Source organism: Cygnus olor, chromosome 7 (genome assembly GCF_009769625.2).
Source record: "Cygnus olor isolate bCygOlo1 chromosome 7, bCygOlo1.pri.v2, whole genome shotgun sequence".
NCBI lineage: Eukaryota > Metazoa > Chordata > Aves > Anseriformes > Anatidae > Cygnus > Cygnus olor.
In genome coordinates this window covers 13,941,212-13,965,352 of record NC_049175.1, presented here as the reverse complement: position 1 = coordinate 13,965,352, position 24,141 = coordinate 13,941,212, and the positions used below count along the sequence as shown (strand labels likewise).

At 42.3% G+C, this 24,141-nt stretch overlaps 1 protein-coding gene across 2 annotated transcripts in view; it reads right to left on the bottom strand.

Annotated features, from left to right (window-relative positions):
• The window catches only part of IPMK (inositol polyphosphate multikinase), a 40,917-nt gene that overhangs the window by 15,431 nt on the left and 1,345 nt on the right, over positions 1 to 24,141 (bottom strand). The window contains exons 2-3 of one of the 2 annotated variants that reach the window (XM_040563681.1): positions 20,736 to 20,821; positions 5,321 to 5,417 (exon numbers count right to left, since the gene is read on the bottom strand). In XM_040563681.1, the coding sequence (XP_040419615.1) occupies positions 5,321 to 5,417; positions 20,736 to 20,821 (183 nt within the window). Of the gene's footprint in view, positions 1 to 5,320; positions 5,418 to 15,633; positions 15,762 to 20,735; positions 20,822 to 24,141 lie in introns of those variants that run through there. The other variant, XM_040563682.1, reaches the window with a different exon arrangement.

Sequence of the window (24,141 nt, the reverse complement as noted above, 5' to 3'; positions counted from 1 at the left end):
TCCCCAAAGTACACGTGCATCAATCTGAGAAACAGATTTGATTTAATCCTTAGATGTTAGCTTTATCTATAAATGGAACTAAGCATGTTTTTAACTATAGTCATGACCAGGAAAGTGTGTCAAATCAATATACTATTTTAAAAATCCAGTCTTCTACTAACTCAGTGCACCAGCTTACATTACTTTTCAGTGTCCTCAGGGCTACAGAATCAATCTGTCTACAGCAAAAAGAGTTTGGTTATAGACTAGCTCACTCACATACAAGGTTTGTTAACTATAACTGCAGGGATACCCAAGCTAAAATAACTCACACTTAACTTTGAGAAAGCCACAGACAGCAAACAAACCCAACATTTGCTCATTAGATGTCCCCTAAGGGAAAGGTAGACAAACGCTCTCCCTATTAGGGAGCATATTCTGTATAAGCTGGACTGCATGTGCCACTTGTTCTATTCAAAGTGTTCATACACAGGTCAAATTCAGTCAGATATTGGCAAAGCTTTAATTTTTGAGGTTTTGGGGACCACTACTGACTCCGGAGGAGTCCTACAACCTCTCAGCTCTCTATTATTGAAACAAAAATAGTAAAAATCTAAGCATCATCTTTCACACCCAGCCTTTTTCACACTATCTAAACTAAGGTAATCAATATATTTTTGTCATCACTCTAAAACAATCCAGGAAACAACATCTAAATGAAATGTAAGGATTTCAGAACTTGGCTCTCAAAAGCACCGAGCCAGAGATATGGCATGGGACAGGGGCAGGGAAAATATAAAAACATCTCAAAAAATGGCTGTTGTCCTTCACCACCAACCCCAAATGTGTTGGATTATCTCGTGAGCAGCTCCAGACTCACTGTTACAAATACTAAAATTATCCAAATTGTAAATTACCACAAATTATTCAAATTATTTAGATGCAATGTTGTTTGTCTGAGTTATTTTGTAAACCCTAAACCATGTGTATGTGAAGTAGTGTAAAACATCTGTTTCCATAAAGCAACAACAACCGAGCCCATAAAAACAACTAGTTTGAAAAGTAGAACCAGATCTCCCAAACAAGCCCTTATTCTTTCAGACAATATGCAGGCAAGGTAGTTCGGCTCTTTCCATCACAGACATTTGAAGAGCACTCACGGGTATCCGCCATCCTCTGCTCCACTCATCCAAATCCCTCTTTTTAAGCATACAGCACCAAAATTCAGCATTTCTTAAGATATTTAACTTTTTATTTCTCCTTTCATTTCAGAGCTGCTAAGCTAGAGTATCCCCCCTAAAAACCTCCTAAAACATAACAATTACTATTAAAAAAAAAAAAAAAGGCATTAAAATAGCTTTGGAGCTAACATTAACCCTGGGAAATACTAATTACTTGGAAAAGTCTGTGTATTATCCAGAAATGACTCATCTCTCACACTTTCTGGAATTATAATTTAAGTCTTCATCTTCAGCTAGCTGCCAGCTCAGTCAAGATTATGTCCCATCTGTTCAGAGCACACCCCCACTCTCAAAAAGCTTTTTGTCCTTGCGGGGAGGGCAGTGGCACCACAGATAAATCATGGTACTGAGCTATTTTTTTTTCTGATTACAGCTTCAGAAAATGCATCAGGTGTTTACAAATCATTTTTCCTAGCACTGTTTGTGTTGTGTTCAACATTTATGGTCAACTGTTCCAGACCCCAAAACCAGAGGATCAGTACACACCAGGATTTTTAACACAGCAACCCTTACGGTATCTTGTGAAGAGGTAACCAGAGAGCTCTCCTTCCTGTTTTGTGAAAAAGACAAATGCAGATTTTTCAAGCACTTAGATTTTCTAAGTTGTTATGTGGAATGCTCCTACCCCAAAGAGCGTCTGAAAATCATGCATTCACCAACACAAATAATTTTCTATTGCACAAGTAAATAACAATCTCTGATGTAGATATGCTTCATACCAATAAATTACATTTCAACTATCTAAAAATAATTTAAATTAAAATCCCCTGCAGAGAAAAGAATTCATTGGGATTTTTGTATCTTAGCTTTGGTAGATAATCCTGAACATGTATTTCAACAACTTAAACAAATCATTCCTCAGAGGCTTCTCCTCCCCCCTTTCTATGTTTCAGCAGAAGAGAAAGAAGGGAAGATGTGGTTTGACATATTATTTACATATTTTATTGCAGTCCCAAAGGAGACAAACCGAAAGACCACCAAAATTCAGCAAGTATGTATGGCACGAACCACTGCAGACTTGAGCACGTACATGCTGAAGCATTCAGTACTTGCCGGAGTCAGAAGTCACAAAATAACTCCAGGCATCTGACTTCTTTTCATAATCTGCAAGGCATCTCTCAAAACATATGAATAAACAGGAAAAAAAAAAAGCCTCAGTTGCTCTCAGCAGCAAAAGAAAAGCAAGGTTTGAAGTTGTCTTGTGTTTTTCTACCCTGTTCCCAGTTTAGGCATCAGAAAGTAGAGCCCAGTATGAAATGAGCAGTGGTAAAGTTGCTTGCAAAAAATATGCAGGAGCAAAAAGTAGGCAGCAGAAAGCACAACTCTCAGCAGGAGATATAAAAAGCTTAACATGGTCCGACATATCTTTGCAGCAACTTTTCCACTTGCTTGTTAATAAATTCCCAACACTGACAATGCCAGGGAGCCCGAAGTTGAAATCAAATTGCCTCACTCCAATTTCAGATTATTTTCGGGAGATGGGGTGTCATCCCTCTCTCACCCTGGCTGCCATGCAGTAGCACTCGGTATGGGATTTCTGCGTAACAGGAGTTATTTATAAGCTTTTATTGATACTCTATTTTGAATATTGCTCCATCTTTTTTACCTAGAAGTTTAAAGTTCAGCAGAAGGAACTCCTTACCTGTCATATGGAAACTTAGAAATGCGCACAAATTATGTTCAGAGTGGTCCTAAATTCAGTTGCTGTTTTGTTTTTGCTTCTTTCTACAGGAAACCTATGGTTCTCTTGTCTGGGTGAACCTACTCAAACTCCCAACCCTCTTCCCAAGATAACAACTCAGATGCTACACATATAAAACACCACTCACGAAAGAGCTTCATTGTCTCATAAATAAAGGAGTTTTATGTTAACCAAAGGTGCTTCTGGCCATCCCCTCTCTCTGGGCGAGCAGTTGCTCCTCCACACAAACACTGTTGGAATATATATAGATAGACCAGAACAAGCAGCACACAGCGGGGCTCTGGTAACCAACAGATTTATTTCATTTTATTTAAGTGCAGTCACCTATGCCCAGTTCCACGGCAGTGAGGAGTTACTGGGTTCACTGCTCAGAGGCTGCTGGAGCTGTGTCCCCACAGGACGTGGAGAAGTTACTGATGAAGGAAAGGTCAGGGATGCAAAGTCAAGATTGCAAAAAGCTACACATACAACCCTAATCTGAACGTAATAACTAGTTATCTTTGCAGCAGCTAGATTCCTTCATCTAGTGTCACGGGGACATGCCATAGCAGCTAAGCAATCATAAGGTCCAATCTTTTCAGTGGTGCCAGAGATTACTCCACAGTTCATCTGGGGGGAACAGGGAACAAACCCCACCCCTGATCTTCCCAAAATAGCCTTTCCATGCTCTCTCTATACTCTGCGGGTCTACTTCACCTCTTCCTATTTTTGTAAACTCCATTTCCTACTTTTTATGCAGTTGAAACACAACTGTGGTGATTCTTCTCACCTCTGGTGTCTTCTGCTGTCAGGCACTGATGCACAAAGGCAAATTCATCACAGAGGTTTTCCTCTACACCTGGCATTAGCAAAACTGCATTTGCAAATGCCTGCTGGTCAACAGAGCACTTCCACATTGAATGGCCACCTCCTTAGCTTTGGATGTACCCCAGCACACACATGTTCTGCTAAGGTCCACGATCTCCACTGCACTTGATTTTTGTCAAGACTACACAAAGCTCGTTCATACTACAGGTAACAGAATTTACAGGCAAGCGTTTTGTTTGAAGCTCCACTGCTGCTCTCTATGAACAGAGCTCCCAATATTGCAGAGTTTTTTCAAGAACAAAAAAAAAAATCAAGTGTTGCTCTTCCTTTAAACCAGCTACATCCATTCCTACAGGCTACTTCTCTACTACTGGTGGAGACCTGCCAAAATTCAGCCCCATGCTGCACAGTGCTAGTTAATTCCCAATGTAAACTAGGGATGTGTTGAATTACCATATCTCAGCTAGACCACACATTTTAAGATCCTACTCTAAGTAGGAAAAATTGATTTGCAGTTTGGAGGGGACACTAGTGAGCTCCGTGACACGCATAAAATTAAGAGGGAAGGAAAAAGATAGCTCTGGTAGAGCTATGTGGGTTAGTGCCAAATATGAAAGCGTAAAGGCGAATCTGAGCCAAGAAAGCATTACGTACTGACACAGTCCTCACTGCATTTATTTTTACAGAATTTAGACAGTGACTTTGGATGCCGCCTCACCACTGTCTTGGGAAAACAAGTCTATCAAGGGACAGCACAAGCAAAAGAAGATAGAGCTGTTAAAGGAGCACGGCTTCTAGTTTCAGTGCCTTTGCCTTTAAATAAACTCGAGGGCATCCTTTTGTTTCTGCACATTCCAGAAGCTCCATCTCCCAATGTAAATAAGAAAGAGCAGAAGAAAAATAGTTGCTATTTTAAATATACATCAGAAATATCTCCATCGTCTCTTGAAGAGACAATCTTCCAATTGTCCTCCAAAAACACCTTTTCTTTCTGACTCCTAACATGTTATACAAAGTTAAGCTACCAGAGCTTTGTTCCATTCAAAACAGTAACAAAGGTTGACAAGCAGTGCTCTTAAACAAGGCAACTACGAAAAAATATGTTTGGTATGATATCGCAAGGTGATGGGATCCAACCTCTGGAGATCCAGTAGCAGATTCCAGCTTGAATGCCTCACCTCAGACCACATCCTGTCTCTTTTTTCCTTCTTACACACCCATACGGCATCTGTGTCCTGCTTTGATGGCCTAATCAGACAAATGGGCATCCAGCCCACCCCTCCAGCATGATCCAGACCAAAGCTGCAGCTCTGGGGTCATATGCATCAGGTTCAGCTACTTGGAAAACATTTGCCATGTGAACGGCCGTGCCTCATGTACCCTGGGCCACGAGGACAATCCCAAAGAACGAACCTAGCCAGAGGACTGCCAACTGGAACGTGTTCTTAGTGGGAAAGAAGCGAGTTACAAAATGAAACCAAAAAGAAAAAAAAAAAAACGAAAAAAAATACAGAGCTTGCAACTGCCAAAAATCAGGCTCCATAAGATTTTTCCAGGAGGTTTGGATTAATAGATAAAATTAGAACAGTACCATTTGGTGCAGTAGGTGGTGACCAGACACCGAAGTATTTTGGCAGATACTCCCGCAGCTCCAGAAGAATGCTGTCGCAACAGTCAGAGTCATAAACCTGAAATAAATTAAGGGGAGGGGGAGACAAATAATGAGTTTAAAACATTCACTTTATACTTCCTGTTCTCCCATAATTATCATTTCTGGCAGTGTTTATTTTCATAAATTCAGGATTCCTACTTCATGTTTAAAAACATACAAGATGAAAATAAGAATTATCACAATCTGAGACAAGTGAATGGTATCCTTGCTTTCAATTTTTCAAGTGGACAAGATAGATCAACTCTAACTAAGAATAATGTATGGCTTAACTTCAATAAAAATCTTAACTCTAATTGTTAGCGTTAAAGTCTATTCAGCAAAAAGGGAGTCCTCCCATTCTGAATCCAAGGCTGTTTGGGATTACTCCACTGTATCACGAATCTAAAGCTTTATCAGGTAAAGCACACAAACTCAGACTGGCTAGCGTTTCCTTATTTCCTCCAAACAACTCATCCTGTAACTACTCCAGACAAACAATGAACAATTCAAATGCATGTGTCTTCATCTGCTTAAAGTCTTTTAACATTTTTTTTCCCCAACTTCTGTTAAGAAAACAAGAACAGTTTGCAAACAGCAGCGGGCTTATGCTGCTGAAGGAACAAACCTTCACACAGTTACAACGAAGCCTGGGATACTATCTGCCATGGGATCGCACGACTGTCACCAGTTTTCAACGCTGATGTTAGAAGGGTTTCAAACCCTTTCCTTTGACCCCCACAGCAGATCTAGTTACAGACACAGAGGACTGCCTACAGCACCATTTGACTAACGTGGTTTTCTGACTAAGGGCTCCACACCCACAGGAGTACAGGTTACAATTAATATTAGTGCATTTAGGAACCACTTCATCCTAATACCCTCGCAGCTACATTGGCTCTGATGCCCCCAGGCTCGTGTCCTGCCCCAGTACTGCAGAAGCTGCACAGCAATATCCCCAGACACCGCACACGGGTGACAGGGACAAGCCACAGCTCTGCTCTCACTTCAGTATGCAATGCACAGAAGTGCAGACAGAGCACGCTGCGAAGTCAGAAGCAATGCAAAAGGATAAATTTCCCATCTCAGAGCTCTGCAGAGTTGGCTTAGCTCCTTGCTTCGAGAATGACATTCGGCCACGGTGGAGAACACCCTGCAACAGGAGCCACAGGCAGCTCACATGTCAGCATACACAACCCTACATTTCTAATATTAATACCTCTAGAGAGGAAAAAACCCCGAACTTGAAGTCCAGCCGCTATTTCACACCAGGCAGCCTCGGCTACAACCACCACTGCGGTGTGACTCTAGGCAGAGCCTCAAGCAGCAGGAAGATGAAGTTGGTTGGGGTGGGTTTGTGCTAAATTTAGTTTTCATTGCAGAAACCTTGTACGGGGCAAACTCAAATCTCCAAGGACTACAGGTAACAGTGGCTTTCCCCCCTGCTAAGGCAAGCTGGTAGGCTGATATTTTGCGTGCAGAGACAAAAAAAAAGAAAAACAACTTTGCTTGTCTCTGGGATCAGCTGCTGCTGTTTATTTTTATTGATGCAACATTGCTTTGATAAGCATCAGATGTTGCCAGCAGAAGACAGTGATCTCCCCGGGAGACTGCGATGCAGCTTGCTCTGAAAGAAGAAAATGAAGGAAGGAAGGGAAAAAAAATGCAGGTGGAGGGGAAGAGAGATAGACCTGATGCTGGGACATAGACCCTACCTTTGGCAGCGATCACTGTCCCCGCTGACCGATGCCACTCCTGGGCCAGGACTGGAGCACAGACTGCCGGGATGACTTCCCACCATGGCTGTTTGCAGACGAGCAGCACAAAGCCCATTTCTGCTCACCGCAGAAGCCTGCTGTTGTGGCACCCCCCAGCTAACTAGCAGGGAATTAGGCTGCACCCTGCATAAATACTCTTCTCCTAGGTGAACCCAAACAGGTCTGAGGTGCAGCAACCATCAAGGCACAGCCCTGACGTGGCAACAAGTGTGTGCATTTAGGACTGGACACAGCTGGAAGCAAGAAGTGCAGCAGACAAGGAGGACAAATGCTGAATGCAGCTGAGACACAGGCAAACTGTGTAAGAACGTGCTCGCTTAACTTACTGGCAAAACAGGATTTTAGGAAAGACAGAAAAAGTAGTGTATTGGGAGTCCATTAAAAAGAAAAGACTCTTGTTGTGACTTACTTTTTAAACCCTGACAGTAGGTTCCAGTGCTAAAGACTTAGCAGTATGCTTCTGGGTATTTCAAGAAGCGGGATACAACAGAGATGTTCAGGTAAGTGGGTGTAATAGCCCAAAGTCAAGGCCAAACGAGGAAAGAAAACCCCTCCAGAAGAGGTATCTTCTACATAGCCCATCCTTAACACACTGATATAAGGTATTTTAAATGGAGAAAGAGCTCACAGTAACGTAGCGTTCAGTATCATTACCTCAGCATAACAGAATTAAGTGCATTACTTCTGTCTCTCCAGAAGTCATCTTGCTCCCTGAAGCAGTAATAAACTCCCTTAAGTTTGACGTAACACATACAAAGCACTTATTTGACCTTAATATAGACCTCAATCTCAGCCTGTAATGTATTTGTATGTCGAACAAGAATAAGCACTCAGATAATGAAGATCAGAGGAAGTCATTTGGTGTGGGCAAAAGCAACAAAAACAGACATTTCAGGAATTACAATCATTCTTAGACAGGACAAAACCACTCCTGCTCATTAGAAAGGGCCTAAACCAGCAACAACGGGCATTTCAGCTCGTTTCACCCAACCCACTAGCAAGCTACACATTTAAATGTCATTCAGAGTGATTAATACAAATGGGTATATGACAAAAACAACCCTAAATTTACAGAGGAAATAAACCACACATCCCATACCCCGGAAGGTATTGCTGCTGACAGAGCTGGGAAACTCACTGGAGAAGAGGTTATCGCTTACCCTGGAACAACCTTTAGAAGTAAACCATTGTGCTTTCATTTATGTTAGCAATACTCCACCTTTATTGGAAAAGCAGCTGCTGGGTTTTGCACGTAATGACAGGCCTGTTTCTTGAGCACACACTGAAAAACCTAAGCTCTTTCTGCTTTACTGTACATGACCTCTTCATCCAACAAATCGAGAATTGCAGAACAAGTTGGTGTCAGTTCAGCCAGGGTAGGCATCCCTCCTACACATCACAGGATGTATTCTTCCAACAGCGCAAACTGGAGACATGAAACGCAGTTGCTGCTGGGCTTAAAAGCAAGTAAACAGGATGCTGACATTTGGAGGGCTCACAACATGTCCATTACAAAGTACTGCAGCTAACTCATAGGAAGAACATGCCTCAGATATGTTCTGTGGCAGCTCGATAGTCTAATAGACACCATGAAGTCATAATTTCCAGCTATTCAGAATGTTTTAATTCCGAGACAAATTCACCCTCCCCTAGTTTTTAATCCAAAGTACATTCTGTTTGTTTTGCTAAGTCTGATCCAAACAGATTCATCTGTTTTTTAATGCAAACAGGGGGCTGCTTGGGAGAATGGGAATGTTCTTTTCTGTATTTAAAGCAGCGTGACATTCGCTCTCCTTTGTTTTGTAAAGACTAGCTAATCGCATAAATGACTGAGGGAGGGTAGAACAAATGTTTAAATTTCAACAGGAAACTAGTTCTGGCAGTAGAGACTCATCTTCAAGTGTCCTGGTGGAAAGACACCGCTTTGATGAAAATGTAGTTTCAACAGAATTTCCTCAAGTACGTAAAAGAGCTGATTTAGAAAACATGGATTTTAAAACATGCATTTATTTAAAAGCGATTTGAGTACGAAACTAGAAATGCCGGGGCAGGCACGCCAGTCCCAACCATCCCCTTTTCTTGTTGCTTGTTACCATAAGCTGTCCCTGAGCAGTGGTGCTGTCGCTTGCAGAGCCTCAGGGTACACAATCAGCCACCAGCAGCAGGTGCAGAGCTCAGTTCCAAGCTTATTTCTTAGGGGGTTCCTGGGTGGCAAACAGTTGAGAAGCCACACACTCAAACTAGCAAATACAAGATTTACAGATGATAGTGCAACCTTAAATCTGTCTCCCTGCGTGTACGCATTATATCACAGACTTTAATTACCTGAGTGTGCACCGCATTTCCCTCCGGACTCCTACATCGCCCAGTTATACCAGGCAAGTACGAGGGCCAAAAAAAACTGAGGTTCTAACAGCAGTTCTGCATTTAGCAATTCATAACTGCACAGCTTTACAACTCGGAAATCTTTTGCTTCTTTTTCAAAGTAGTACCATCATGTTTTGACTTGTCTGCAGTACTTCTTTCCACAAATATGACTGGAGTTGAGCCAGCTCTGTTTATATCCAAAAAAAATCTGATACCAGAGTAATTCCAAAAGTTAAATATTTACGAATGCTATTGTACTAAATGCTATTTTAATGAATTGCTATTTTACTATCCAAAATATAGCTGCACTATGCATTAGATTATAGTCACTCACAGAAAATACCTACAGAAAGACTAGAAAAGCTTAAAACAGTTCAGGATATATTTACGTTTCCACAGTCTGATCATGCAGATGAATTTGCAAATAAGAACGGCGTACACCTGCAACAATTCTATCCTTCTCCCAGGAGTCAGGGAAAAAAAAGTTACAGAAAGGAGCTGGCCATCTTAGCTTCCAAAAAATGAAGGCTGTGAAAGTAAGCTTTGACATCTCCCAAAGAGATACTTATTTGGTGATGTTTATCAAACCAGACATTTTCTAGCAATGCCAAAAAAAGAGTAGGTCCTATTTTATCCGCTTCCACATGTTTTATACAGTCAAAATTGAGCTGACCCTAGCAAGATTTGCAGCCTGAGGCATGGAATTATCCTCACAAGAGGGGAAGCAAACCCTGACCCATTTCCGAGGATGTGGCAGAGCTTCAGACCTTCAGCAGCAGCAGCTAAAAGGCAGCAGTCGGGCACAACCACCAGCAGCAGCACCCAACAAACCCCTCTGCAGGGCTGTGAGCAAAGAGCAGTGGATGCCACAAGCAGCAAGTTCTCCAAAACAGCCACAGGTAAGCTGGGTAGGGACAGACCGTCTAGACCCCCTTCCTTTCCCACAGCCACTTACTCCAGAAGCAAGGCAGGAAATATTTGGAAGATGCAAGCAGGCACTCCACCCTACCCCATCACAAGCACAAAAGGGCTGTTTCCCTCTTCACGAGACAGCAAACTCCCATCTCATCTTTCATCCCACAAGACTCCCAGGCAACAAAAAATTAACAAGAAAGCAAGTTTAAATTATTTGCTTTACCCACACATACACCCTGCAGCTGCTGGAAGCCACCCAGCTGGGCACAGTGCAGGGTAGTGGGCATTAGGAAGTTCTCAGTCAAAATCACAAATTAGAGATGATGTTTCATCACAAACCTCTTGCCACAGAATTGAGCTTCCTCCTGCCCTTCCTCTTCTCCTAGGTTCACAACTCATGAACACAGGCAGATGATATGCCCAGTGTCAGCTGTGTAGGAAGCTGGAGTCTCCAATCAACTTGAGGGCTCTTTGAAGTCAAAGATAATTCTTCTGTCAGGATGTGCAACAAAGCCTGGTCCCTCAGACACCATAATCAGATTTTTTTTTTTTTTTTTTTTTAAAAGCACGCTCTTGAAGAAGATACCCAGGAAAGTGTAGATGATTATATTTATATCAACAGCATGGACACCTGCCAAGCAGCCTTCTGAGTAGGTCAAGAGACTCCTAAGTTGAATCTAATTCAAAAACACAAGACAAACTGCAGATGAAGTTTGCTATTCCAAAACCTATGTTTGTTTGGTATATGCATTTGTACGTACAACAGAGACAGAAGCATCATGTTTGTGCTTGGTACTCTCCGCTAGCAGCCAAACTAAGGAGAACATAACCTAGCTGGTCATCTGATAAGGAAGTTTCAATTTTAACACACTAAACACTTCTCCCCCTACTCTTCCTTCTTAGTTCAACAGCACTTACCGTCCACCCAACAGCGCCGTAGCGACGCTGTCCTCAAGTTACCCATTGCAAAAAGTCAAGCCATCAGCGGTCAGAGAAATCCAGCAAATCTCAAGGCAAAAAGTCAAGTCCCTTTGCTAATCCATACCTTCCTCAAAGAAATACAGTACAGCCAGTTCTCATCTATCTGTACAACTATTACATGAAAATAATAGCTCTGTTACTGCAATGCTCTAAGTGGTGCAACATGACCACTGTTTTGCGTGTTCAGGGAAGAAAGATACTGACCTGGTCAGAAACCACTACCTCGAGATCCTCATAGATGTAAAACCAAGCTGAGCAAGGGCAGCAGCTAGACTGTTCCATACGAACTTTCTGCTTCAAGAAGATATTTTGAACCAACTCCAACTATTTATGAGTTTGAATTATCACTGGGACTATTGAAAAAAAAGTAAAATGGTAGAACAATAGGATAAAAAGAGAAATAAGCCACAATCACCGTCCCACTTTCTGTGAACATTAATAAGCACTACCCTTTGTTTCTGGAAAGCACTGAATCTGAAGATTCAAGCTAGGCAGCGAGAGAGAACAAGGGGTGGGAGGAAACCTCAAGCAGTTATATAGGCAAAACTTAATTTTGCATTTCAAAGAGACGGAAAAGGAAGACAAGTCCTGACAGACACAAGTAGGATTTTTCTTCTCCAATGCTGCAAGAGGCAGCTCTCACGAAGAATGTACTGCAGCATTACCCTAAAGGTGCAGTTTCATGGTAGCTTAAACCAATCTGAGCCTGGCGGTGTTGCCATCCAGCTGATCCCCCAGTCTGTTTCGCTCCTCAAGTTGGCTCACTGAGAAAGTGCCAGGCCAAGGCACCCTGCTAAAACCGCTTTCCAGGTGCATTCTGCCACTAACACTCCTGAAACACTTAAAGCCATGTCTGTATCTTCCCTTGAGAACATCCATTCGTGCTCGATGAAATTTTGATAATTTTAGTCATCTAAGCTATTTTACTAACATCCAAGTAGCTGTTTTGTAATAGCTGGAGGCATTTTTTTGGTTGCCTTGAATAAGTAACCCTTTGGAGTCCCACACCCACATGCCCTGAGCAAAACTGGAATTTACAGAACCAGCTACAGGAACAGTAATAACACTAAGAAACCTTAGCACGCCTTTGGGCATAGTCTGCTCCAGTCAGGCACAGGAAAAAAACAAATCTGGGTAAGGGAAATGTTACACTTGGGCATGGCGAGTCAAGTCATTCACTTTGCTTTGTCTTCAGGGAGAGGTTTGGTTTTTTTGTATTTTTATATATATATATATATATATATATATACACACACACACACACACACACTCACATACACGTGCTCAGAAAAAAACACACAAAAGGCTAAAAAATAATTACTACCAAGTTGCTCTGTAAGTATTGGACATTGGAGGAATTTCAACAAGCACGTTACACGCACAGCAAGACATTCAACATCATGCCAAATGGACTTTTAAGTTTACTGATGGTTAATCCGGTACGTGGATGATGAACACCATACCAGCAGCTTACCAACCATATCTTTTTCTGAAATAAGCCCGTGATGCATCAAGTGCTGTATTTTCTGCCTAACTACAACATACCTTTAGAACTTCATCCTGATTTTGAAATACTTACCATCATAAATGAATTGAAACTTCACTCATAAGATTTGATTCAGTCTGAAAGAGTTAGTGCTTGCATTACCCTCTAGCATAGCAAGGGCACTGCAACTTAACCCAATTTAACATCCTGTGGACATGCATATTAAAACCCTGTATTTTTGCTTCATTTTCAGCGGGATCTACTCTTGGAAAGGAATTTTCCTCAAAATCAGGTTAATAAGACAAGGGGATTGGTTTTTTCCTGCATGCTTGCACAGCATGGACTGTAGGCAACCTGGTCTGTTACGAACTCCACCCAGTAGTTCCCTGCTAGCATCAAATTGCAATAATGGCCTTTGACTGCCTCCTTTTACAGTTTTTCTTAGATTTATTAAAGGGGACTGTAGATTATTGTGGCACACAATGTACAAGGAACACAGCAAACAGATGCTCAGCGGACTCTTTAGGGTAATTTTCTACCGCAGAGCGTGGCCCTCCCAGACTTGTTTTTGCTGCAGGGTACAAGAATCACAAAAATTTGCCACAAATTTAAGCCCTATTGTCCTGGTACAGCAGGCTTTAAGTCATTTAATAGTGACCTGAAGTACAGAAAAATCTGAGTGCTTATAGAACAGTAGAAGAACTCAGCAGATTACTAGACCTCATCCTTCATTCTCCTTAGAAAACTCCTAATTTAAAAAATACACAAATACAAGCAGTAAGTATTTCACAATTTGGTCACAAAGTCATTTTCTTCTCATTAGCTGAGGAGTACTGCATGTCCTTCCCTTTATTACAATAATTCTGTCTAGGCTTGTGGTTTTAAGTACAGAGCACAAGACAGTTTCACCCACTGGTTTGGGAACTTCAATTTGCTCATATCCCCAACGCAACAAATCCGTCCTGAGCATTTTCTCAGCAGGAGGAACGATGACGAGGGCAGACAGGGAGTGTATCAGAACGCACTCACTATGTTTGCAAGCAGGCAACTTGTGTTACTGCAGTGCCACTACCTCTTCTGGAGATGCAGCAGATGTGGACGTCCCAGAACGAGACACAGCAAAAGCCAACATTTCAGGGTATTGAGCTACAGCTCTGGGCACAGGGGTACAGAAAGGTTCAGGCAAGGCATTGCATCCCCCATATGAGATGTTAAGAGAAGGGTGCATCCTATTTCTTGAAGCTTTGTCCATACAAGACTTAAACTCAGAACCTTAGCTGGAGACTTGATCACGGGATAAGGATATTTTAGTACACAATAGCAGCACTATGGCCATCATCCACTCCTTTTTCAGTCAAGAATAATCATCTAAATCAAGACTATAAAACCAGTTAGCTGAGTTTATAAAATAGGGTAATTCATCCTGAAGCAAGACATGCTTTCCCTCCCTGATCCCTGTTGTCTTCTGTCACTAGCACAGAACAGTTTACAGAACACAGGCTGCCTTATCGTGATTTGTGCTATATAGGCTGAAAGAGGGCTGAGCTTTATGAGTCAGTTCTTGCAACTCTGTGCAAAAGCTTCCAGGCCAAAACACATCTTTCAGGCTGCTGGCTTGATTTTATGCCATGGAGGGGGAGGGAAGTCACTAGAAGTCTTCGGCACTGCCTGAAGCTGCTCGAATACCAATTAAAATCAGATGATGCAAAAAGGAAAAAAAAAAAAAGAAAGCATCAAACTAATGAAAAGCTGTGGCACAAAAGCAACAACAGGTTATAGAGAATGAAATAAAATAAGGATAAAAGTATTGATAATGGTTCAAACAGGCATACTTTCTGCCCTTTTCTTCTCTGTACCCACAGGAGCACAAGGAACATTAATCTAAGTGGTAATTCTCTAACACACACGTTATCCTCTGGTCACAAAGTCAAAGACTAACTGTTGCAAGAGGGACAACACAAGCTGCACAAACAATTTTCATTCTGCCTCATGTACAGGTTGTAAAATGGGTAAGCTCTTTAGGGGAAAGAAAACAAAAAGACAGGTCATCACCCTACTGAAAGTTGCATTATAATGCATCCAACAAAAGTTCAGAATAACAATCGTGCGGGCGACCATGCAACCATTACTTCCTAGCTTTCAAGCGCCTGACTCTCACCTAACGTAAATCTCTTTTACATGCTGGAGTTATTTGCGTCTCCTACATCCTGGCTTTGTTTTCCAGACATGTAACAAGAGCGAAAAACAATTTCTACTATCTACAGCGGTAACAGCTTCCTTGCATTCATATAATATGTCAGCAGGGCTCGAACCCTGAACTTTCCGAGTACTGCTAGAGGAGTTAACAGAGCCGTCAGTAATTGGCAATGGGAGAAGAACTGTTCTCCAGAAGGGCCAAATGACTAGCCCAATTATCTTTTCCCAATGCTACGTGGGGTGAATCAGCTCTCGGCTCCCAAGCACTCAGGCAGAGGTAGGAAGTTGCCAGAGCTGAGCTGGGACCGGGAGAACCCCGTCTGCCTTTTCACTCCAACCCCCAAAATCACAAACGTGCCCTCTGGGACAAGGGTATCTGAGAATCCGGGTAAGACTCACCTCACAACAGCCTTGGAAACGTTATTAGTATTGCAGGTATGCTATTTGGAGCCATGATTTGGCAACAACACGAACACCAGCTATGACAATTCTGACATGCAGCCACTAGCAAAGAGGGAAAAAAAAATGCTAACTGTTGGAAGTTGTCCATGCTGCAAGAAATTTCTCAGATAGGACAGTTTTCGGCAGGCAGGATGAGGGGGGAAGGCGTACATCATGCACCTCAACCATCACGCAGTCACTGCAGGAGAGCAAAAGGGCAATTCAAGTAAAAGCTTATGGGGACATTTATTGATCTGTTAAGCATAAAATCCCAGTTTATTAGCTAGTGAATTACCAACCTTTAAAATGTCAATATGCCACGCTCAGAACAGGTACACGTACTAACAGAGGTTTACAGCCCTGTGAAGCAACTGCCAGAAATCAGAATTGAAAGTGCCATCATTCCAAATGGCCCACCAGCCTTCTGTTGGCCTGCTGAATGTAAGAAGAGAAACCCTCCGTCTCTTCCTGCTAAACAGAGAGCTTGTAGGAAACTATAGCTGGGAAGCCAGCTTCAACAACTGTAAATTCTCTTCCTTAGTTTTAAATATTTGCAGCCTAAGCTCTATCCTTTTGTGCCCACAAAAGCAGCTGCCCTATTTAAAGCATGACATTCCAGCTTCCTCCCCCTCTGCAGGGCACCAACAGGACAGTCGTTTCTGCAAAGCTACATTCTTGACGTGACAAATTAAGAAAACCCCTCTACTGAACAGGAGAGCTCTTAAATAGGAAGAGAGAGTTATGTTAGCACACGGTGCTCTTAGGTACAGCCTGGTATGGTTGAGACAAGCTCTGTACCCTGTAAAGCACAAAGGTTTTACCTCTTCCAGAGGCTGTGCTGACCTTTCTAAAGGATGCTTTTCTCACAGGTCCCAGCTCATCTGCCAGAAGAGATGACTGTAGGAGGGCTGATGGGCCTCTTCCCTCTCCTGACACTGCTGGATTGAATCAGACTGCTTCAGCATGTACACGTGTGCCCTGGCATAAGGCAGGATGAAGTTAAAAACCAAAATGGACTGAGAAGCAGTGTGCTTTTATGGATTTCTTAGTACGCACGTGTAGGCAGCATACCATAAACACATACTGCCTTGCAGCAATTTATTTTCTTTAATGGAAATATAATATATACATAATGTATTAGACGGCATTTTCAAACATCACTATTTTCATGTTTCCACATCCCTGCTCCCTCCTGAACCTCCTTTAAAAGCAGTCCTTCACGGTGTCTCCGCCTACACGTCCTCACCGAGTATTTCCATTAGATGGAAACAACTGATCATCGGCGTAGATAGTCCTTAAAAAACCACAACCCTTCTACATCAACTCCTTTTCCTGCTCTTGCTGCTCATATCTACTGAAAACAAAGTATTTTGTAGCTATTCAAGGTTTAAAAAGTCCAACTTTTTAATCAGATAAGGGTATCAGAAGACCTGGTAGAACACTTCACGGTTACACAGCCTGTGTTTATACCAAGTTCATGCCCTCAGGTTTAGGAAGGGAGTTTGCAGAAACAAAACTAAAACATTATTATTTTAATTTGATAACTATTCATATTTACAGAATCAATAGAGAGGGGACGTTACCACTGGGAAGTCACACTCCAACACTAAGTTAAGCTTACTACACATAGCAAGTTATTAACAATGATTACAAACACCTTATTATTCCACTCCATTTTATCATAGAAGCAACTCATGATAACCTTGTTATGCTCCATTTTTTCTGCTCCCTTATAACAGAGAATCGTGGGAAGCCTTTCTCCCATCAGTAGAGGACGTCACATGCTGTTGTAGTGGTAAAACAATCTTGTAAGGAAGAAGCCCAGTATTTAGAAGTTTGCCTTTCTTTTTTTCTTTTTTTTTTTTTTTTTTTTTTATAAACTGCTAAACTGAAGGTATTCTATCTGGAAAATAGAAAAGTGAGCTAACGACAGTCTGAGTAGGAATTGCTAGGGAGATTTTCCAGTTTTCCTCTTGGATAGAGACCTGTGAAATTCTCCAAAACTTCCAGTTGCCACCTACTTCTGAGCGGGCTGACACACGGATCATAGTTTCAGATCACCGTGAGTATTTTGCACTACAGTGTCTCGCTTATGTTTTCTGCCATTTCTGACACTGCAGGTAGCCCGCTTTGTCTGGGCTGTACCAGTCAGCACCCTGCTTTGTGCTCTGTAGGAAACACCCATCATTTGCCCACGATAGGGGAGCAAATTTCTGGTGATTTGCTCACGCAGGCTACGGCCCTCTGTCTTGTTCACAAGACAGCCAGCAGAAGGCTAATCCAGCAGTTCGGAACATCTTGTCCAGATAAAGACAGTATCTACCTGATATCAGCCTGTTATCAGGTTAAAATCATCAGGGCCATAATTCAAACTTGTCTGCTGTCATGACACACCCCCTGCAACCTTCAGCCCGTGAGCACTCACCAGCACGCTGCCAGTCACTGCTGGTTATTGAAGACACTTCTGCCTCAGACCTGCAATAGCTGCTCTCCGGCTGACACGTGCAGAAACCAAGACATACACATCTTCCTGCTACCATGAACTACATTGGCGCTCAGCTGCTTCAGCTGAGGAGCTTTGCCTTACCCCTAAGTGAAGAAGGTCTTGTTTCTTGCCCAGGTAAGGAATAACTGGTAATATCAATACATGCAAAATAGTTAAAAGTGCTTATGAAGACATAGATGCAGGAATGGAAAAAACATCTTGATTAACCTGCATACACTAAGGGGCCACCTCTGGTTTGATCTTAACAACACACTTGCTGTCTAGTCCTGGCTGAGTGACAGTCTGGGATTCCTCAGTCTTCACACACTTCATGGTGTAATAGATACAACCGATGAAGGCTCCATCAGAGAAGACCTTACGAACAGCCTTCAGATCCACTCCAGCTTTGTCCTCGCAGAATACGCCAACTCTTGTTGCTCATCTGCACCAAAAATCTTTCCAGGATCCAGAAAGATTTAGTCTTCTGCCTCAAAACTACTTCTATCCCACCTGCATCCAGAAGACAGCCCTATCGTACATCTATCTAGAAGCACCGTTGCTGGATTTCTGCACTATTTCTCATCACCTTCTCTTCCTGACTGCCTTGTAAACAACCCCTCGTCTCAAGGAGCAGTAAAATTCTCCTTTCCCTGTTCTCTGGAGGTTCATTAGCCTATCCCAAGGTGCTATGTCTCTTTGTAGATTAGAAGACGCAGTGAGCTCAGTCACCAAAATGGGGCAGTCTTGCTGTTGTTCCCACTGCTTATCAGTTTAATCGCTCAACTGACAAAAGGCTTCCAACGTGAGGAAGCGTTGCTGACTTTTTAGTAAGTCAACAGAGTTCCCCCATGTCTGAGAAGCACCAGCACAGCACAAGGTGAATGGCAATAGGGGAAGAAAGGCCCTTCCCTCTTGGCAGCGATGAGCTATTGCCTCAGCTCAAGCTCTCCGTGAAACTGCGTACCTTTCGATGAACCTCACAACCTGCAGTAATCCTCGCCTTGTAACAAACATATGGGGTGCTTAGGTGTCTATACCTGCATCATGTGATTCCTGCCTGTGAGCAAACATGATAGCAGTTAATCATTGAAGAGCAACAAAACCCTAAGACCTTTCTCCTGTACTTTCACCTATCCAGGTACATGCATTTTCTCCCTCTCCCTTCTGCCACAAAAAGGCAGTCTAGTCCCCACACAAGTAATTGCTATACAGCTTTCCCCTTCTCCATAATTCTTCAGGAATGGCCAAGCCCCTTTTTTCCCAAATGGCTTGTAACCAACAAAAATTCAGCATCAAGAGCAACTTGGCAAGGCCCCAGCAGGTATCATTGGAGTTTGCGTTGTTGCTCTTGGTACAATCAAGACCTGCATTCTTCCGCTGCGACACGGTCTAGTCACAAGGGTACTGACACAGATGATTTCGCCCAGGGTCTTGCTCACAGCTTTTCACATGAGTCTAAGCAGCAGGCAAAGCGATAAACTTGTGAAAAGTTAACATCTAAGCAACGTCCAAACTTACTCCTCTTACCCTCTGGCTTTAGACAGTAAGAGTACGTTACTGTACTCGAGGAGTTCCCAGAAGAGCAAGTAACCTGGTACTCAAAGGAGTCTGTTCAAGCTTTCTCTTCTAGTGAAGAGATACTGCTCAGCCTGGGTTGTATCATTCTTAACCTCACCTAAACGACAGCCCCTGTGAAACCTCAGAGAAATATTTACTTTTGGGTTTAACTGGCTCCCGCTGAGCTCCTACTAACTCAAGAGCTGCTGTTTTGTCTAGCAGTCCGATCATGAGAATTATCGAGCAATGCTAGTATGCAAACACATTGTTAGCTTGGAGTTTGTTGTTTAGTCAGTGTTACGTGACACATTTCTGCAAAATATGCAACATCTTTTGGTAGATTAAATTAATACTTTTCAAATAAACCCAAACAACAACAACAAAAGGGTCTCAAGACTCCTCTTCCATCCTGCATGAAGATTTCTGCAGTACTTAGTAAGCCACGGAAAGGGATAACAGATCAAGATGATATGGAAAAGCATGTGGCAGACTATGATGGGCAGGTGGCCATTAAGGGAAAGAGACCCCCAAAACAGTATACCTTCAAGTAAGAACCATCGACAGCCTTCCTGGTTTGTGCTATTCCAGTGACCGATAAATCAAACTGGAGATGAGCAATGGGTTTGGTTCACAAAGAAAATACAACAAAAGTTAAAACTGGAGAACTGCACTTTTTATTGATGTTTTAAAGGAGCTGAGTTTTAACACAGTGAACAGAGCAATACTTCTAGCAATAAACCACACTATATGGATGTGTAATACACTAAGTTTTACAAGCAACTGATTCTGAGATGCTCACCAACGTGAGAAAGAAAACTGATGGGATCACACATACCACCCTTTACTCACAGATGGACATCACACGAGGCTTTCCAATAAAACCTTAGATGTTGTGTAAACCCTCCTGTCCTGGGATCAAATAATCAAGCCTAAATCCTGCGAGTGAAGTAGGCCTGGCACGGGGACAGATACTCAAGGAGGAGACAGTTCTAGACAGCTTGCAGATACTGGGACAAGACTGTCAGTGACGTACCATTCAGATATTCACCTTACACCTTTACAACGGCGACAATAATGATATACTGTGACGTGAATACCAGCCATCACTCCACCTTTAGCGAGGCAGCTCCCTCCGCTATGCAGGACCCTCACCTTGTTGTAGAACTCCTGCTCCCTGGGACCTCGAGGTGGTGGCTGCAGCTGCTTCAGGACAGTCCCATCTGGATGCTGCAGTATACCTAGAAGAGAAGCATTTCCTTCAGGGCCGAGTTTTAAGAGAGAACTTTTATTTTTTTCAAAAATAGAAAATACACATCAGGGACAACCTATTTGTTCAGTTCTACTGTTTTCAGTACACGCACAGTAGAGGAGAACTTGGCAGCTCCTATACAAAATCCTTAGCAGAGGTTTGCTTGCTTTTTTTCAACCCATCGGATGAATTCCCGGGTCTAGTTCTGCTCAAGGCCAACACAGCACTGGGATTTGACGTGAAAAGTTCCACCCAAAAAAACACGTTCATTTCACTATGGAAGATTACACAGACACTCCCTTTTTAAATAACTGATAAGTTGTTTTTCCAACAGTGTTAAGAAACTGAAGTTAAAGGATGTGTTTAACACTTTTTTCACAAGCTGAAGTAGAAATATGGCCTGCAGACATATTTCTATACAAGCTGCATCGAAAGAGCACTTCTATATTGCTAGAGGTAGCACCCTTACAGCACTCCATGCTAATTATATACTGCTATTTGTATCACCCATAATTATAACACAATGTGGAGTTTCATCTCAGCTGGCAACCACTTGTATTGTGACCCCCAAAAAGCAAAATATCCTCCCCAAACAGCCTTAGTGACTCTGCAGTCAGCAGTATTGCTGAGTAGCCGCATGAGAAACTCTCCTTAATATCTGAGGGTACTCAAAAGATGGATATGGACAGCAATGGAGAAAAGTAATTGCATCTCTGTGAACCATGCTCTAAGTTTCAAATCACCAGTTACAAGGGAAAAGGAAAAAAAACAACACTTCCGGAACATAAATTTTCTCCTTGGATTTATTCATAGTTTTTCATATGGTAATTTATTTTGTTTAAAAGGAAGACAAAAATATGTCAGCTGTATCCAAAATACGTTCCATCTTCAGCTTACCACTTGAGGAGAAGCAGCAGACCAAGCCAGGAACTTTGTGACCCAAAAACAGTTTGCAGTTGTAACAGCAATTGTGTTTTCACCTTTTGGAAAGCATAATCTCTGAATGGGCTCTGTTGTGCAGACTTGGAAACTAAACAAAATCTTTAAAGCCCGAAATACTTACTGTAAAACAACCACCAAACCTTGTGAAGTTGTTTCATTAGTTGGCTGTGCCAACAAAGAAAGAGTGGTTAAAAATTTGTGTAAAACAATTCTCAAGTCAAGCTGCTTGCTAAAAGCTGGATTTTTTTTTTATACTTTCCAGACTAGATAAAAACATTACCGAGCCAAGCCAACTACCACATCTTCAAGACACAACAGCTTCCCCCTGCCCTCCCTGTACCCTTTTACATGTGCTGGAAAGCACTTAGCAGAGTGCACAAAGCTTCTGAATGATGTGTTTTGAATGAATTACTAGCAATCACAACATTAAAGAAGGTTTTATAGCACTCCTTAAAGCCTGCATGTTGGCACTGGTGATAAGACAAGCGGACAGCCTACAAGGTACAAAGACCAGGCAAACATTCCTACAGGTAGAACCCATATGCTACTAGGCTGAAACCTGGGCTTTCACGACAAGTTACAGTAAGTACTTTCCACCAGAACACCACAGTGTGGATCAAGATGGATGACAAGATTTATTATTTGAAGAGCCTGATGTTGTCTGAATCCCCTCATACTCTGTATTTCTTGACAGAACAGAGCACCTACCCTGCATCTGTGACAAAGGCAGGCTGGAAACCAAGGACTCGTGTTTTAGCACTCACCATAAAGATGAACACTCCATAAGCTTCTCCTGATCTACCACATGAGATACCATCACCTGCAGATCATACTAACATTAGGACATTCGTCATGGCTTTGTTTCAGGATTCCTGCTTTTTTTTTTTCCTGCATGCACAGGGAGAGTCTTTGTTTTAATAAGTGAATTAGCAATTTAGTGTTTCTGAATAAGCAGCAGAACCATACCAAAATTAAAATTCTGAAATATCTCAAAAACGTTTATCTGTGGCTTTGCATGCAAAGTTTGCTAGCATACTGAAGCTCTTATCTATAGCAAACATAACCAATATAGATGTATGTGCATTTTAAAAACAATTTAATCCACGTGCTTCACCCATTTTGCACAAACACACTGTAAAAAGTAATGTATCTCCTCAGCTCCTGCCTCTTTCTACCTGCCCATAGAGAAAAGCCACAACCCAAGGCCACAACCTTACTACACGATTTACTGTCTTTGGGGGAAAGCGCTATTGAACAGAGCATTCACCAAAAGGTCAAACCCAATGCCCAAATGCCAGAGTGATATGTGTCCGTGCAAGGAGACTGCTAGAGCCCTGTCTTCGCACAGCAGTGACAGCCACAGGAAGCAAAGGGAAAAGGGAAAGGTTATTAGAAAGGAAGAGAAGCTGGTGACAAAGACATTTTAATGTGCACTTTAACCAAAAAAAAAAAAAAAAAAAAAAGAAATTACTTCAAGTCCTTTCTATGTCTGTATGTGGGCACAGAAGGGAAGTCAAGCCCAGAGGACAGCAGCGACATGCAGGAGGAAGCTTGGCAGAACAAGGAAGGTTCTGAGCTTGAATCAGCAGACAGCTCAGACACTAACACCAGCAGGGTACATCCCTCAAGGTGCATTTGCTATGTTTTGTGCATAGCAACAGAGGCATCCACATAAAAAGAACTACTGCTTTTATAATTTTAGACTTTTAAAATGCTCAAGGTTTAATGAGGTAGGAAAGGGTAGAACGGAAAACAGCAGGAAGGGTGACTACTGTGGGAAAATGCAGAAAATGCAATGGAGAAGGTACAAGACATGCTGGTCTCCTCACACAGACTTAAAATTATCACAGATTTTGGCGCACATATTGTCTGTGATATTCCTTACCAGAGCTATTAGTAACTACATATATCCACACATCCGGCCACTCGCTTCATAACAAAGACACCATGGCGAGCAGCGCTGCAGAATTTTACATGACCCTGTATCTTTAGCATCTCAACTGCCTGTACTCCTACAAACAATATCTGTAAAGAAATAAAATGAGAAGATTCAGTTACAAAAATTATAGAACTGTGAGTACCACAGAGCAGCTTCGGTCTTCACTTAAAGGTAAAACTCAAGTTTCTAAGAGGAGATCAACAGTGGCAGTACCCCTTGCAAGTAAATGTTAGTTCCGCTCCTTCGATCTAATGGATCTGGCATTACCTAATCCGTTTGATCAGCACCCACAAGAGAGATGGTGTATCACCCAGGTGACAAAGATTCAGTTGATGGAACTCTGATAACAACTGACGTGCCAAAGGTGAGACTCTCCCTAAAGGTGAGCCTTTCTTGCCTGACCCCACCCCATATTACAAAACACGAGC